At 38.3% G+C, this 12,624-nt stretch overlaps 1 protein-coding gene across 4 annotated transcripts in view; it reads right to left on the bottom strand.

Annotated features, from left to right (window-relative positions):
- emid1 (EMI domain containing 1) overlaps positions 1-12,377 on the bottom strand; it is a 68,264-nt gene extending 55,887 nt beyond the window's left edge. Inside the window, exons 1-3 of one of the 4 annotated variants that reach the window (XM_056244017.1) lie at positions 11,704-12,377; positions 4,063-4,176; positions 3,028-3,131 (exon numbers count right to left, since the gene is read on the bottom strand). In XM_056244017.1, the coding sequence (XP_056099992.1) occupies positions 3,028-3,131; positions 4,063-4,176; positions 11,704-11,870 (385 nt within the window). In that variant the 5' untranslated portion in view covers positions 11,871-12,377. The remainder of the gene's footprint in view (positions 1-3,027; positions 3,132-4,062; positions 4,177-11,703) is intronic. The other 3 variants (XM_056244015.1, XM_056244014.1, XM_056244016.1) reach the window with 3 other exon arrangements.
- Between the last annotated feature and the right edge of the window lie 247 nt (positions 12,378-12,624).

Here is a 12,624-nt window from a genome sequence, read left to right as displayed (position 1 = left end):
TTTATCTCTCATTTCATGGTTGTCTGCAGCCTTTGGGGTATGAAATTGTGAGAAAGATTTGCATTTTGGTTGGTGGTGTGGGTGTGTTTTTCTGTATGGTTTCATCTTTAGATAAAAGTAAACTCATTCCCAAAATAAGGAACTTTTAAAGCAATCATCAAAATTGGATTTGCCCTTTTGGCTCATTTCGGTTCTTTAACCAACTCAACTAAGTTAACACAGTTATTGTGTGTCCATGAGATAAACGCATAACTACTAAAAAGTCAGTGTTGCATTTTTTTATGAATCTAGAGCAGAAATAGTTTACCCAAAAACCACCAAGACTTTCATTTGAGAGTTTTTAGAGAACAGTGACTGAAATTTTTTATTTAGATTCATTCATGCTTTCTATTAAGCAGAAATCTCTCAGGCTTAAATAAAAATATCTTCATTTGTGTTTCGAAAATGAACAAAAGTCTTATGGGTTTGGAACGATATAATGATGACAGAACTTTCAGTTTTGGCTGAATTATTCCTTTTTTTAATCATTTGAAAACTCAGAAGTTAGTGCTTAAACCTTGATGGACACTGAATGAATAAGCTGAATCCATCAGAGAAGTCACTGAATAAAATGAATCACATTTATTACTTTTCACTGATTTATTTTATTAAACTACATAAACAATAATTAATCAAAAAACACATTTGTATAATTTACAGCAATAGCTGAGAGTTTTTTATATGTAAGCAAAATAAACATAACTAAAAATGTATCTAAATTAATCTGAATAAAAGTATCAAAATATGAATCAAATATAAATTGGATGAATGAAATCAAATAAAATCAATGACTGACATCTAACTGCAAACGTTGTGTAAAACATCTCATTTTGTTTTCCAAAGAAAAAGCTATAAATATGTATTTTGAACAATATGAGGGTGAGTAAATTTTGCCAGAAATGTCATTTTATCCTTTTAAGTTTCTTTTGCCAATGGCCGAGGGCCAAAGAAAATCCACTTTGCCTCACAGACAGGAAGTAGTAAGTACAGTTAGCGTTCAGCTACTACTTGACATTTTAGTACACACACACATACACACACACACACAAACAACCACATGACAGACATACTGTACAGCATTAAGAGCCCTCAAAGCAATTTAAAAGACACATTAAAGCTGAAACTGTCTATAAAAGTAAATTAAAGTTCAGTCAAATAAAGACTTGCCACCTTGGGAATGCCAACCACATTGAATCATTTAGCGGACCTTAAGAGTCCAACAACAATTTATAAACTACTAGTGGGTCAGTGGGTACAGCTGGTTCAAACAACAGCTTAGAGAGCCCACCTTTGGCCAAATCACACAAGACCTGGTGCAGTTCGGAGAGGATAGGAGACTCTCATGGCTGCTGGCTGGTCCTCTCGGTTACTCCCAGCACGACTCACAATGAGGCTCTGGCTGACACTCAGAGAATGCAGCCAAACACACACACACACACACACTCATTTACAGAGCAAAGCAGCCAGAAACAGCATCCAAACACAGCTGAGACACACTCACATTAATCAGACACTCGCTCGCACACACGTATACTTTCGCAGTCTCACAATAGCCATCCATCCTGTTTCTCTTCTTTTGTCTTCTCCACAAGTTGCTCTCCTGACATTGGGACATGATTTACAAACAGAGACAGTGGAGCGAACGAGAAGGAGTCAAAGTCAAAGTGAGATGTAAGCTGTAGCCATGTTAGTTTTGGGGTGGTCTCCTTGTGTGAGCCTCTGTAAACATTAAATAACAAACATGGCTACCTCACAGACCCCAAACACTTGTGGATCATTTCTCATTCCCAGATCATATCTAGTTCTGCACCATGAACAGTGTTGGGGAATAGAGTAGAGACGCAACTATTTATTATATTTTTCTTCTCAGCAGTGCGGCAGCAGTTTCCAAAATAGTGTTGCTTTTTCCAGCAACATTTTCCAAAGAGTAGCATGATGAAACGCTACATGGATGCTTTTTGTCACACTGTGTTGTGGAAACTAAATGAGGAAATATATTCTCTCTGAAGTAATTGAAGCTAATTTGTTTTAAAAAAAATGCAGTCCCTGTGTGTAACGGGTTTAAAAATATAATAGATATAAAATATTGAGTCAGATTTCGTTAAATGCTGCCTTTATATTGGAGTGTTTTTATTAACTTGGTTTTAACTGCATATTTACGTTTTACTTAGTATAGGCCTTTATCACACTTTGAAAAAATAACTTCCGCCGTAGCCTGTATGAATGGCAGTTCCCATAGCATGGGATTGTTGTGATTTATTGATGCACAGTTCATCACAGATACTTCATCTAAACACATCAACCATAGTTTACAATCATTAATCGGGTATGATGAAAAATAGTGTCATGTTATTCAGGCACCTTTTCATGATTTAAAGGGGAGCACACTACTTCAGAGTCTGACCTCCTTTTCTTATTTAAGAAATGCAAGAATAGAATACATATATATGAATTATAAGTAAAGACTGTACAAATTGAATCATAATAAATATGCTGCAACAATAAAAACAAATAAAATTCTGATTGTATTCCGATTATTCCCTCGGCAGCATGCAGATCGTCATTTATCTAATGACTGTGACAACATCGGCAATGCTGACAATCGCTTCACTCACATAATGTTGCACATTAAAATGGAAGATTACAGGTACACATATGGTAGGGTATGTAAGGCTAAGTAAAACGTTTGCAATACTGATGTTTTTTGTCAAGTTCAATTAAGGCCGGATGTGTTTTCTACCCAGTAAACACTCTTCTAATTGCACAAATGTGTTTTATAACCAGATAGTTAATGTAGCAAACTATACATTTTCAAAAGAGTAGCTTGTAGTTTGACTACTTTAAATTATAAGTTGAGCTTGAAATTTGGGAAACTTAAAGTAGATTCCCCAACACTGACAAAGCATAGAGCACAGCATAAAGATTCCTTCTTCACAACTGCGTGTAGTTCTGTATCAGGCTACAACTACCATCTCTGGTCAGTCTTACCTTCCTCACACTGAGATCCGCTGTATCCAGGACAACATTTCCACTCCAGAGAGGTGATGGTGCGGTACACAACTTTATAGGATGGCCGGACCACAGTGCGATAGCTGCAACACACACACATAAAATGTAAGTCTGTTTGAAAGTATGTTACCAAATGACTCTAAAAAGACAGCAAAATCTTCAAAACCTACAACAGCGGAAACATTTTTAAAGTCGTATATATATATAAAAAAATGCTAAAAGTTTTAATGTAAGGATTTTTTAAGTTTACATGCAGCTTCTTTCACACAAGAAACTCTAAGAAACACTATCACCCAACAACGAAAATGTTGGTGACTCTTCTTTTCCTAATGTAGCTAGATAGTTAGCGTTGTAATGTTCTCACACAGCAATTCACATGCATTCATTAATATTATTTATAATAATATTATTAATATTAAAAATGATCATTATTTAATCATAAAATTGTCTTAATAAATAAAGCAGAACAACTATTTTGGAACTATTTTGAAATGTAAGTTTGGGGTCAGAAAGATTTTTTTAAGAAAGCAATACTTTTATTCAGCAATTATTAATAACATTAAACTGATCAAAGGTGACAGTAAAGATTTTTACATTCTTACAAATTTTTTTTTATTAAAAACATTCAAATAGAAAACTGTTATTTTAAATTGTAATATAATAATATTGTACAACACTACTGTTTTACTGTATTATTTATTAAATAAATGTGGCCTTTGTGAGCATATGAGACTTCTTTCAAAAACATTTTAAAAGTTGTATTGACCCCACACTTTTGAACAGTTATATCATGCACATCATGCAACAGTTACTGGTTTTTACAAGGTCCAGTCAAGGACTGCAAAATGGAATTATGGGATTATAATTTCACACATGCAATTTGGAACAGTGTTACTGTCCTACTAACACATGAACACATTTACTGCACAGGCAGCATATGTGAAAGTGACCAATGAGAGGTTCCCAAAATGATATAAAACCCTATAAGTGAATGTGTGCTGATGATAAACTCACCTTCCCCCATTGCAACCCTGAGGCCACCTGCAAGTCTGATAGACTCTCTGGAGTGTGGTGCCATTCTGTACCTGACAAGTCACAGTCTTTGTCACCGTCTGAGGACACCAGTTTCTAAAATAGAGATAAATATGATAATCAGAGCAATCTAATTGAATTTGATGGTTCTGATGACATAAGAATAATAACACATGCACATAGCTGGCCATGAAATGATCTAATCCAACTCACACATACTGTAAAAGTGATCAATGTTTTGTTGGACGCCCGTACTTCAACAGTCTAACCGTCTCTTTTGAAAACTCTTTATGGTGTTTACACAGGTTAAATGACCCGTACGCCCGGCAGGAGAGCATTGTCAGTGCCGTTTACTTTGCGGCCTTTCTCTAGCAAATCACATCCGCCCATTTTTATTCTTTCCGCAGCACTACAAGCAGGTCAAGTCACGGAGGGGGTCACTGCCCCGCATGTGTGAGCGTGTGGGCTCCTCATCTAGATTTAAGACAGCTTTTAGAAACCTGAGCCAAAACCGGAGCAGAGGCACAGTCCCTGGGAGAAAGAGTGGCTCTTTTGTGCTGCTTTTTATCAGGGCTTCACTTCACACAGCTTGAAAAAACGAGAAACACTTCACACAGCTTGAAAAGCGACTGCTGGACAAATCCCTGAATCAGGTGCCCATATATTTTAATCCAATATTAAAATGAAAAAGTAACATTAACCCAAACAATGTCTCAAAAGGTCTTAGAAAAGCGGTCTACAGGAAAGATTTGACTGTGTTTTGAAAGGCTTATTTAGAGTAATATGTTCCTGCCCTAAAACATGTTATAGGGCATCTTCGTGACAGCAATGTAATGAAGAAAGCCACTTAAGGTATGATTTCAGTCATATTTCAGTCTCATTATTGAGCGGAAAATGCAAACGAGAGAAAACAAGCCTGGAAGACAAAAGTCATCTGGAAAGTTTGCTACGGTAATCACTAACTACATAATGTGGAACCTTCTAATTGGGAAGCCAGTGGCAAATCCAGCCCTGATGAGGAGCAGACTAGAGTCATGAGGAGAGGCGGAAAGTAACACAGAGAACCAAAACAAAGCTGCACGGCCCAAGCCCAGGATCTCGCATATGCCAGAAGTCACAAAAGAAAGGAATGAACGTGGGTTTGAAGAGAAACACCAATCAGATCTCTTTCCCCCTGAGCTCCCTCATGATTTTTACACGGAATGGCTTGAAACAAAGAGCCATTGATAAGTTCACCTCAAACAGACCTTTGTATGAACCATTATGCCTCAAGTTGAGCAAACATAAGTCAAAGAGATGTGGAGCAGAATTCAAAGAGAGTTAATGCACGTGTAACATATGGAGGTCATTATATCAACTATACTTCAGTGGTTATTATCAATGGCTCAGCTTATGCACAGCTATGATCACACATCAAGAAAACAGGACAGAGGGCCATACATGCTCAATAATCAGCATCAATCTGCCTATTCATGTAGGTTGTCTGTCTGTATATTTCAGGGATTGATGGTATTATGTTTCAAGCACACTTAAACATTGCTGTATAATGATGTGCATGTATTGCAGGTTTCTACAAAACTTCATATTAAAAAAAAACTATTTTAAAGAACAACATTTGTGGCAAGACAAAAAAAAATGACAAGGTATGACAGTGCAATTGCAAAGGAATGAATTTAATAATGGGTAACACCTAGCAGATTAGACAGGTCAAAGATGAATCTACCGTATATACATTTTCAAAGATGAAAATGAATATATACATACATATACTGTATATGAAGTTGTAACCAGAAGCAACATGGGGTCTAACATGAAACCATCCTCATGGCATGCTCACACATTAACATCTCTTGCATGCGCCGTTTCCCAGCCCTTTCCCAGAACCTGCTAAAACTGTGGCCCACAGAACCAGCCCTCAAATATGCCAGATATTTCCAAAGCCTATATGAATTTTAGGGGGTTTCCATGCCCTGCTTGAGACAAGGGCCCCCGGGACACAGAGTCTGGAATTGAACTGGGGTGACCACAGGCTTATCCGGTCACTACCTGCCCAACTGTTCCGGCCCAGCCAACAAACACACACAAACACAGAAGCCAATCTGGTCACAGCTGAAGACCATGGGGCTATTTCTGTGATCTGCTTGTTATTGAATTTAGGACCACAAATCATACCCTTGCCCTTCTCTAGGAAACACAGGAATGCACATTCAAACTCTACCATAAATACAACTGCACAAAAAAAAAATTACTACACATAATTTACCCAAGCGCAGGCCATGCATCCTGCATCAACATCCTTTGTTGTCAAATCAACCTAAATATACACATACACTCAGAGAGCAATGATTGGTTGAACGAAATAATGCAACAAAATAAAATAAAATAAAATTTTAAGTTTAAGTTTTAAAGCATAATTATGCCATCCAATAAAAGCAACTTAATTTGTTAAAAAAAGAGAAAAGAATTAAAGTCATATGTGTTTGGAATGACATAAGTAAATGATGCCAGAAATTTTATTTTGCGGTTTAATTTTGGGGTGAACTGTATTTGAACAGTCACATCACCTCTGTCAACACACCAAATCATGTTAATTCATCTGAGCAAAAACTATCACATATAATTGTTCCCATATTTCACCATGATTCCAGTTACTCTGAACTCCACCCAACTGATTCTGTCCATTTAGGATCATTTTAGCCTGCAAATACTACATAGGTTGAATAGACACAGAAATGAGCCGAACTTCCAAATAGTAGTAGGCGTCCGGGCAATGGGCATGCAGATAAAGATCGGCGGCACAGCCATCAGAACACAGTTCCCACACACCCAGCTTAGTGAACAGGGCGATTTGTTTGAATTGTACCCCCTCCCCCTCATCTGATCCTGACTTCATTTGGTACTTCCCCAACAGTAGGCCTACCTTCAATTAGCCCCTTAAATCTAAAACACAAAACTATGTAAAAATCCACGCAAAATGCCCTCTCCATTTTAAAACAGCACACAGTACATGGCATTATATGGGACTGGGTGTTCATGAAAACTAGATGATTCTGGACACAGTCCAGCTCCATATATGAACTAATGAGAGGATTTATAGGGAACACACAGAACAAAAGCCTTTCAATGGGAAATGACCCCTCGCCCGCTTTCTGAACAGAAAGATGGAGGCAAAGCCAACTAAACTCTGCTTTGATCCAGATTTAAACCTCGGGGCAGGGAGAGACAGAGGGTTAAAAGAGGAGGAGCAGTACTTATAGACCATTATTCCAGTAATCTAACATCTTTCCTTCACAAAGCGTTTATGAGGGGTCATTATGCAACCCAGTTATCAACCCACACTCTAATTCTTACTACTTATTGTTGTGCCTTAAAATTATTAAAAAATTTAGAATAGAATATAACCCATAGAATATTGTTTTCCACTTGTTTACATGTCGGGGATTATATCTTCCAGTGAAAGGATGTGTATGGATGCATTTGTTTAATAAAATAACAGGGCTACCAATTTAACAGTGCAATTTAGAATTTTTAATAAATAAATTTAGTGCACTTTAAAATAAATAAATGGGAATTAAAAAAAAAAATAGTACATTAATTTAGTGCAATTTAAGATTAAGACACATTGCACTGAAAGCTTCATTGCAACAAACTGCTTCTAGCTTCATTCTCTCTCAGATATGCGGTAGGTAATGAAACTCAAGTTAAAAGGTGTGAATGCTTTCAACAGCCCAGCAATGCTACATTTCACTGGCATTAACATGCACTTGGCCAACAGATCGAAAGACTGACTCTCTTCCTCGCATACACACATGGGGCCAGAAACCTAATAAATAACTCTGCATTGTGCACAGATCATAGCACAGACTGTAAGGGGGAGACAACTCAAATCAGAAAGGGATGGCAAGAATCACACAGAGCTGGACTGAGTGCAACTCAGCGAGTGGCAAACAAGGCAAAGCCATAAAATAAAAAGCAGCACAACGCACACATGCATTCAAACTAGAGGAATGATCATGAAATTGTCTTGTTTTAGACAAAATGAAAAGCAGCACGCTTCATTTAAAGCATGAATGCTAGCTTTCAACACACAACGCGTGAGACAATGCTGAGACTCAAATGTTGACTCCCGCAATGTAGCACAGACTAGAAAGATTATTGACTCTGGAGGCAAATAAATTAAGTTTGAACAAGAAGACAATAGAGAGTTGTGGCAGCTGGACAGGAGGGTTGGAAAGAGCATTTCATCATCGGGTCAGTAATGAAGCCCTCCTGGGATGCACTAGGGGGGGTAAGATAACCCAATTAGGCCGCATTCATGACGTCCAACGATATAGGCAAAACAGTGAGGGACAAAGAAGATTAATGGCCTGCTGAAAGAAAGCATCAAAAAGTACTAAAAGAGAAAAAAAGAGAAAGAACGACAAAGCAAAGCAAAAATGAACAAGTACCCTCTTCTGTCCCTGAGATTTGCTCAAGACTGGTTCAAAGGACAGGTCAAAGGCCAAGGCGGGAGACAGTCCTTCTCCAAAGTCGGATTTAAGGACCAGTCTCTAGGGAAAACAGCCCTGAAGCGAATGATATGGATGAGTGAGACCGCACACAGAAACACCCATAGATCATAAAGATGATCAGTGGATTCTTCCCTAAGTGTCTCTATCCTCACAGTGAAACCGATTCCTTGATTGATTGATCTGAGTGTCATGCTCTTCACCCCATGTGACAATCTTTATTTATATCTGATATCAAATGAGGGTGTTGCAGCATTTGTTTTCAGTTTAGAAGATTTTTATTTCTAAAACAGTGGCCAGATTCACAAAACATTCTGAAGAATAAAATTCTTCTTAAAGGGGCTATATGTAAGAATTTTCATGTAATAGCTTTTTTATCGCCAATGTGTAAACAGCTTGTAACAAAAGTTAAAAGACAAGACCTTCCTCAACTTCCTAGGCTGTCTATGAAAGCCTGTAGACTGATTTTTATGTGAAGGATTCGGGAAAATCAAAAGGATGTGAAGTTTACGCACACTCCAGAGAGCCTTTCTTCCATTCAATGACACATGATATGAATGCTTATACAATGTCCAGAACAATGCCGAAAGAGCTATTCTGTACAGTAATGTCAATGTGTCATGCAAAGAAAATGGAATAATTCAAACTATTAGTCTCACATAGCCAGATCTATATACAGTCTTATAGACTCAAATATACTTTAGAATCAAACTATAATAACAGTGTAATTTGAATTACCTCATCTGTCTACGTGATGCCAGAGAATTGCAGAGCTAGTGCAAACATATCCACATTGCTATGATCAGATGTTTTCTTAACTGCTGTTTTCTCACCACTGTCATTCATTTCTATTGTGTGTTTGTCATTGAGAGGAAAGAGCGCAGCACATATTATTAATCTAAACTCTCAGCAGTGTGGCAGCATCAGGACTTTTGTTAAAAGCATATTGCTGCAAAGATATTTCCAACTTATTTTTCCTTAATCAAAGAACGAAAAAGAACTTTGTATATCGTGAGTATATCAGGGCCTTGAATCAAGTTAAGTCTCTTGTACTCAACAAATTATCTCAAATAAAAATGCCCTCTTCCTTTGTACAATTTGCAATGCGGAACTTACGACTTACAATGCAGAAGAGAAAAACAAATGAAGTAAACAAAAACATCTACTGTGTATAACCCATGGAGCAATACTTAAGCATCAAAGTGTCACTGCTTTTGTGGAGGCAGAATGAGGGTGGAGGTATGCTTGTTGGTGTTGATGGGTCAGCAGCTAAAGGTCCCTCTGGGGCCCCAAGTCTCACACTCCCACCCTGAGTGCTGCTCTCCAGGGTAGTGAAGCCGAGCAGAACAGGAAATAGCTGCTGACTTAACCCCCAACTGTGTTCAGCTTCGCCGGCCCCTAATTAGACAGATATTCTAGAGGTTTTTTTTTTTTTCTCAGGACATTTATATTTCAGGCACTGTCTTTGCCATATGCAAAATGGTTTAGGGTAAAGGTTAGGATGTGGATCGGGGTTAATTATGATTTATGGCAAGAGTTCATATGCCTGTTGTGTTCAGCCTCTCTTGATGCTTTGGAAAGTAGAACAAACTGTTCCTCTGTGCTCTAGCGTGGGAAACTAAGTTCTGTAATTCATCATCATGGACTGGTATCTATACAGTACGTTTAAATGTGCAGTTTTAATCTATGTACAGTAGGATTGTACATAGCTGAACTACAGTAAAGGTATACATGACACAATGTGTAATCGAATGTGTGAAGGATTAAACAGTGATGCTTATCCAAGGCATCTCAAAGATGTCTGTGACCCCTCCTCTCTGCATCATCACACAGCAGTGCAATAAACTTCCCTCTCGCAGCATGCAGACGATGCAGCTGCATGTGTTTAGTAAACACCGTCTGTTTCATCAGTCTGTGACTGACGGGAGGAGGGGTGAGAGATCAAACCTTCAGCACAGAGAGCAAAGACTCCTCCACACCTGTGTACTTCAGACACATCCCACCCACAACAACTCTAAGCCATTTACCCAAACAGAGTAAATATTTGCATGAAGATATGAGGGTCAGATCAAGGCCATAAGCTGTTGTCACAGGTCAGTCAAGGGGAGGCAGTCTGGATAGAAGTGGAGGGCTTATATGTTGAATGTTTTGTCTAATTTCTTGCCTTGTTATGTCTCAAAAAAGCCTCATCATCCACATGCACTAGAGGGGGGCAATGGAAAAGATTATACTGATTAAAAAAAGTACTGCTGATTATGTCTGATTTAGTATTTGCTTAGAAATACAAACCTGTAAGTAAGACTTTGAAAACGTGGAATCATTCAAAAGCTCTCTGGGCGAGTTGAAGTTGAGAAAGAGTCTGAACAGTGATACCAATCTATTTTCTGCATGTTTTAACTGGAATAAACCATAGACAAACGTGCCGACAGGAGAGATGGGTGTTTCCTCATCTCAGGAAAGAGGAAACAGACTGTCAGACTCACAACAGGGCTATTTAGTTGATAGCAGAGAAATCAGCATTATATTGTAGATCCACAATCTGTGTATACAACTGATAAATAAATTATCCTCACAGTGTATCAATCTTAATTTTATTTTTTCTACAGTAAATGTAGTAATTTACAAATTATCATTAAACTCTGCTGTGTTTCCTGTTGGAAATTCTATCTTAAACAGTTTTTTAAAACATGCAGCTTGTTTCTAGCTGGTTTCAAGCTGGTCTAGCTGGCTTAAAGGTGGTCAGCTACTTGACCAGTCCCCATGTTTCAGAAACCAGCTTGACCATTTATAACTGGTTTATGCTGGTGTGCTAACTAGGATCAACTAATGACTTTGACCAGCTAAAACCAAACAGCTGACAAGCTTAAACTAAATTTTCAAACTGGTAATGTTAATAAATTCAACAAACATTAAAGTAATATGAATTTTGTGGATATTTTAACTCACTCTGTATGAAAAAAAAAACTGCAAAAAAACTGAATTGATTGCAAACATTAGGAATGTGTAGTTCGTGTTGGGAAAACATGGTAAACATTACTCGAAACAATATAAAACTTCAACTGACAACTGCATGTTATTTCTGTTATGTCACTTCTGTTATGTCATAAAACCTTACCTTTTCGACAGATCTTTGTGGAGTGCTGTCCCGGTCTGGTATTTGTAAACTCCGGGTCCCCACGTCGCCTGGACGCATGTCAGCCACAGTATCAGCAGCAAGAGCGTCCACAAGAGGAAAGAGCTCCGGTGAACCGGAGACACCGAGCGCCCGTCACGCGCTCCCATTTCAGCCGCGTCAACTATACGGAGGACCTAGCCTACTCAGCAAAAAAAAAAAAAAAAAAATCTTCTAATATTGACCCACTTATCTTGCAACTGTGACTAGAGGACAGATATAAGACTCGCAAGACTAATTTCTGAACTGTCGTTTATTTTACGAGCATTAACAAACAAGTCTTGTTTATGTGCACTGCTGCGTCTCAAACACGAGAGTTAAAGTTTCAGAGGATTGTCATCGGCAGACCCCGCCACAAATAAATATCCTCGCAAAGTTTGCTCGCAAACCGCAAGACAAACGTTTCTTAGCAGCCACACAAACCGGTCCCGCCTCACTCCTCCATCTCCGTCTCTCTGTAGGTAGGCTACGTTACGGTATATTTCTTGACTACATCAACACAATGGGCAAGAAAGCGGTTTTATAGTCGCATTGAGTCCCACAGCCTGTGTAGTTTTTTTCACCCAGCCCAGTTCCCTCTTTCTCTCTCTGTCCTCTCATGCAGCACTCCCCCTTTCCTGCTCTTCCAGTGAAAACTTTTAGACGTGAAACAAATGGATTTATGGCGTCCTTGTTTAAGAAGCAGTTATGGTCTCGTTTTAAAAAATGCAGTCAGAAGAGGCTAATAAGCAAATCCACAGCCAACAGAAATCTCAGCTGTTTCTCCAAGCAATAGAGATCACAATAATGTCTCACACTATGCTCAACCACAGCCAACAGAAATCTCAGCTGTTTCTCCAAGCAATAGAGATCAGATCACAATAA

This window comes from Rhinichthys klamathensis, unplaced genomic scaffold, assembly GCF_029890125.1.
Source record: "Rhinichthys klamathensis goyatoka isolate OS25496 unplaced genomic scaffold, OSU_Roscu_1.1 h1tg000899l_1, whole genome shotgun sequence".
Classification (NCBI taxonomy): Eukaryota; Metazoa; Chordata; class Actinopteri; order Cypriniformes; family Leuciscidae; genus Rhinichthys; species Rhinichthys klamathensis.
Note: the sequence above shows the minus strand (reverse complement) of the source record. Positions and strands in the feature narration are given on the sequence as shown.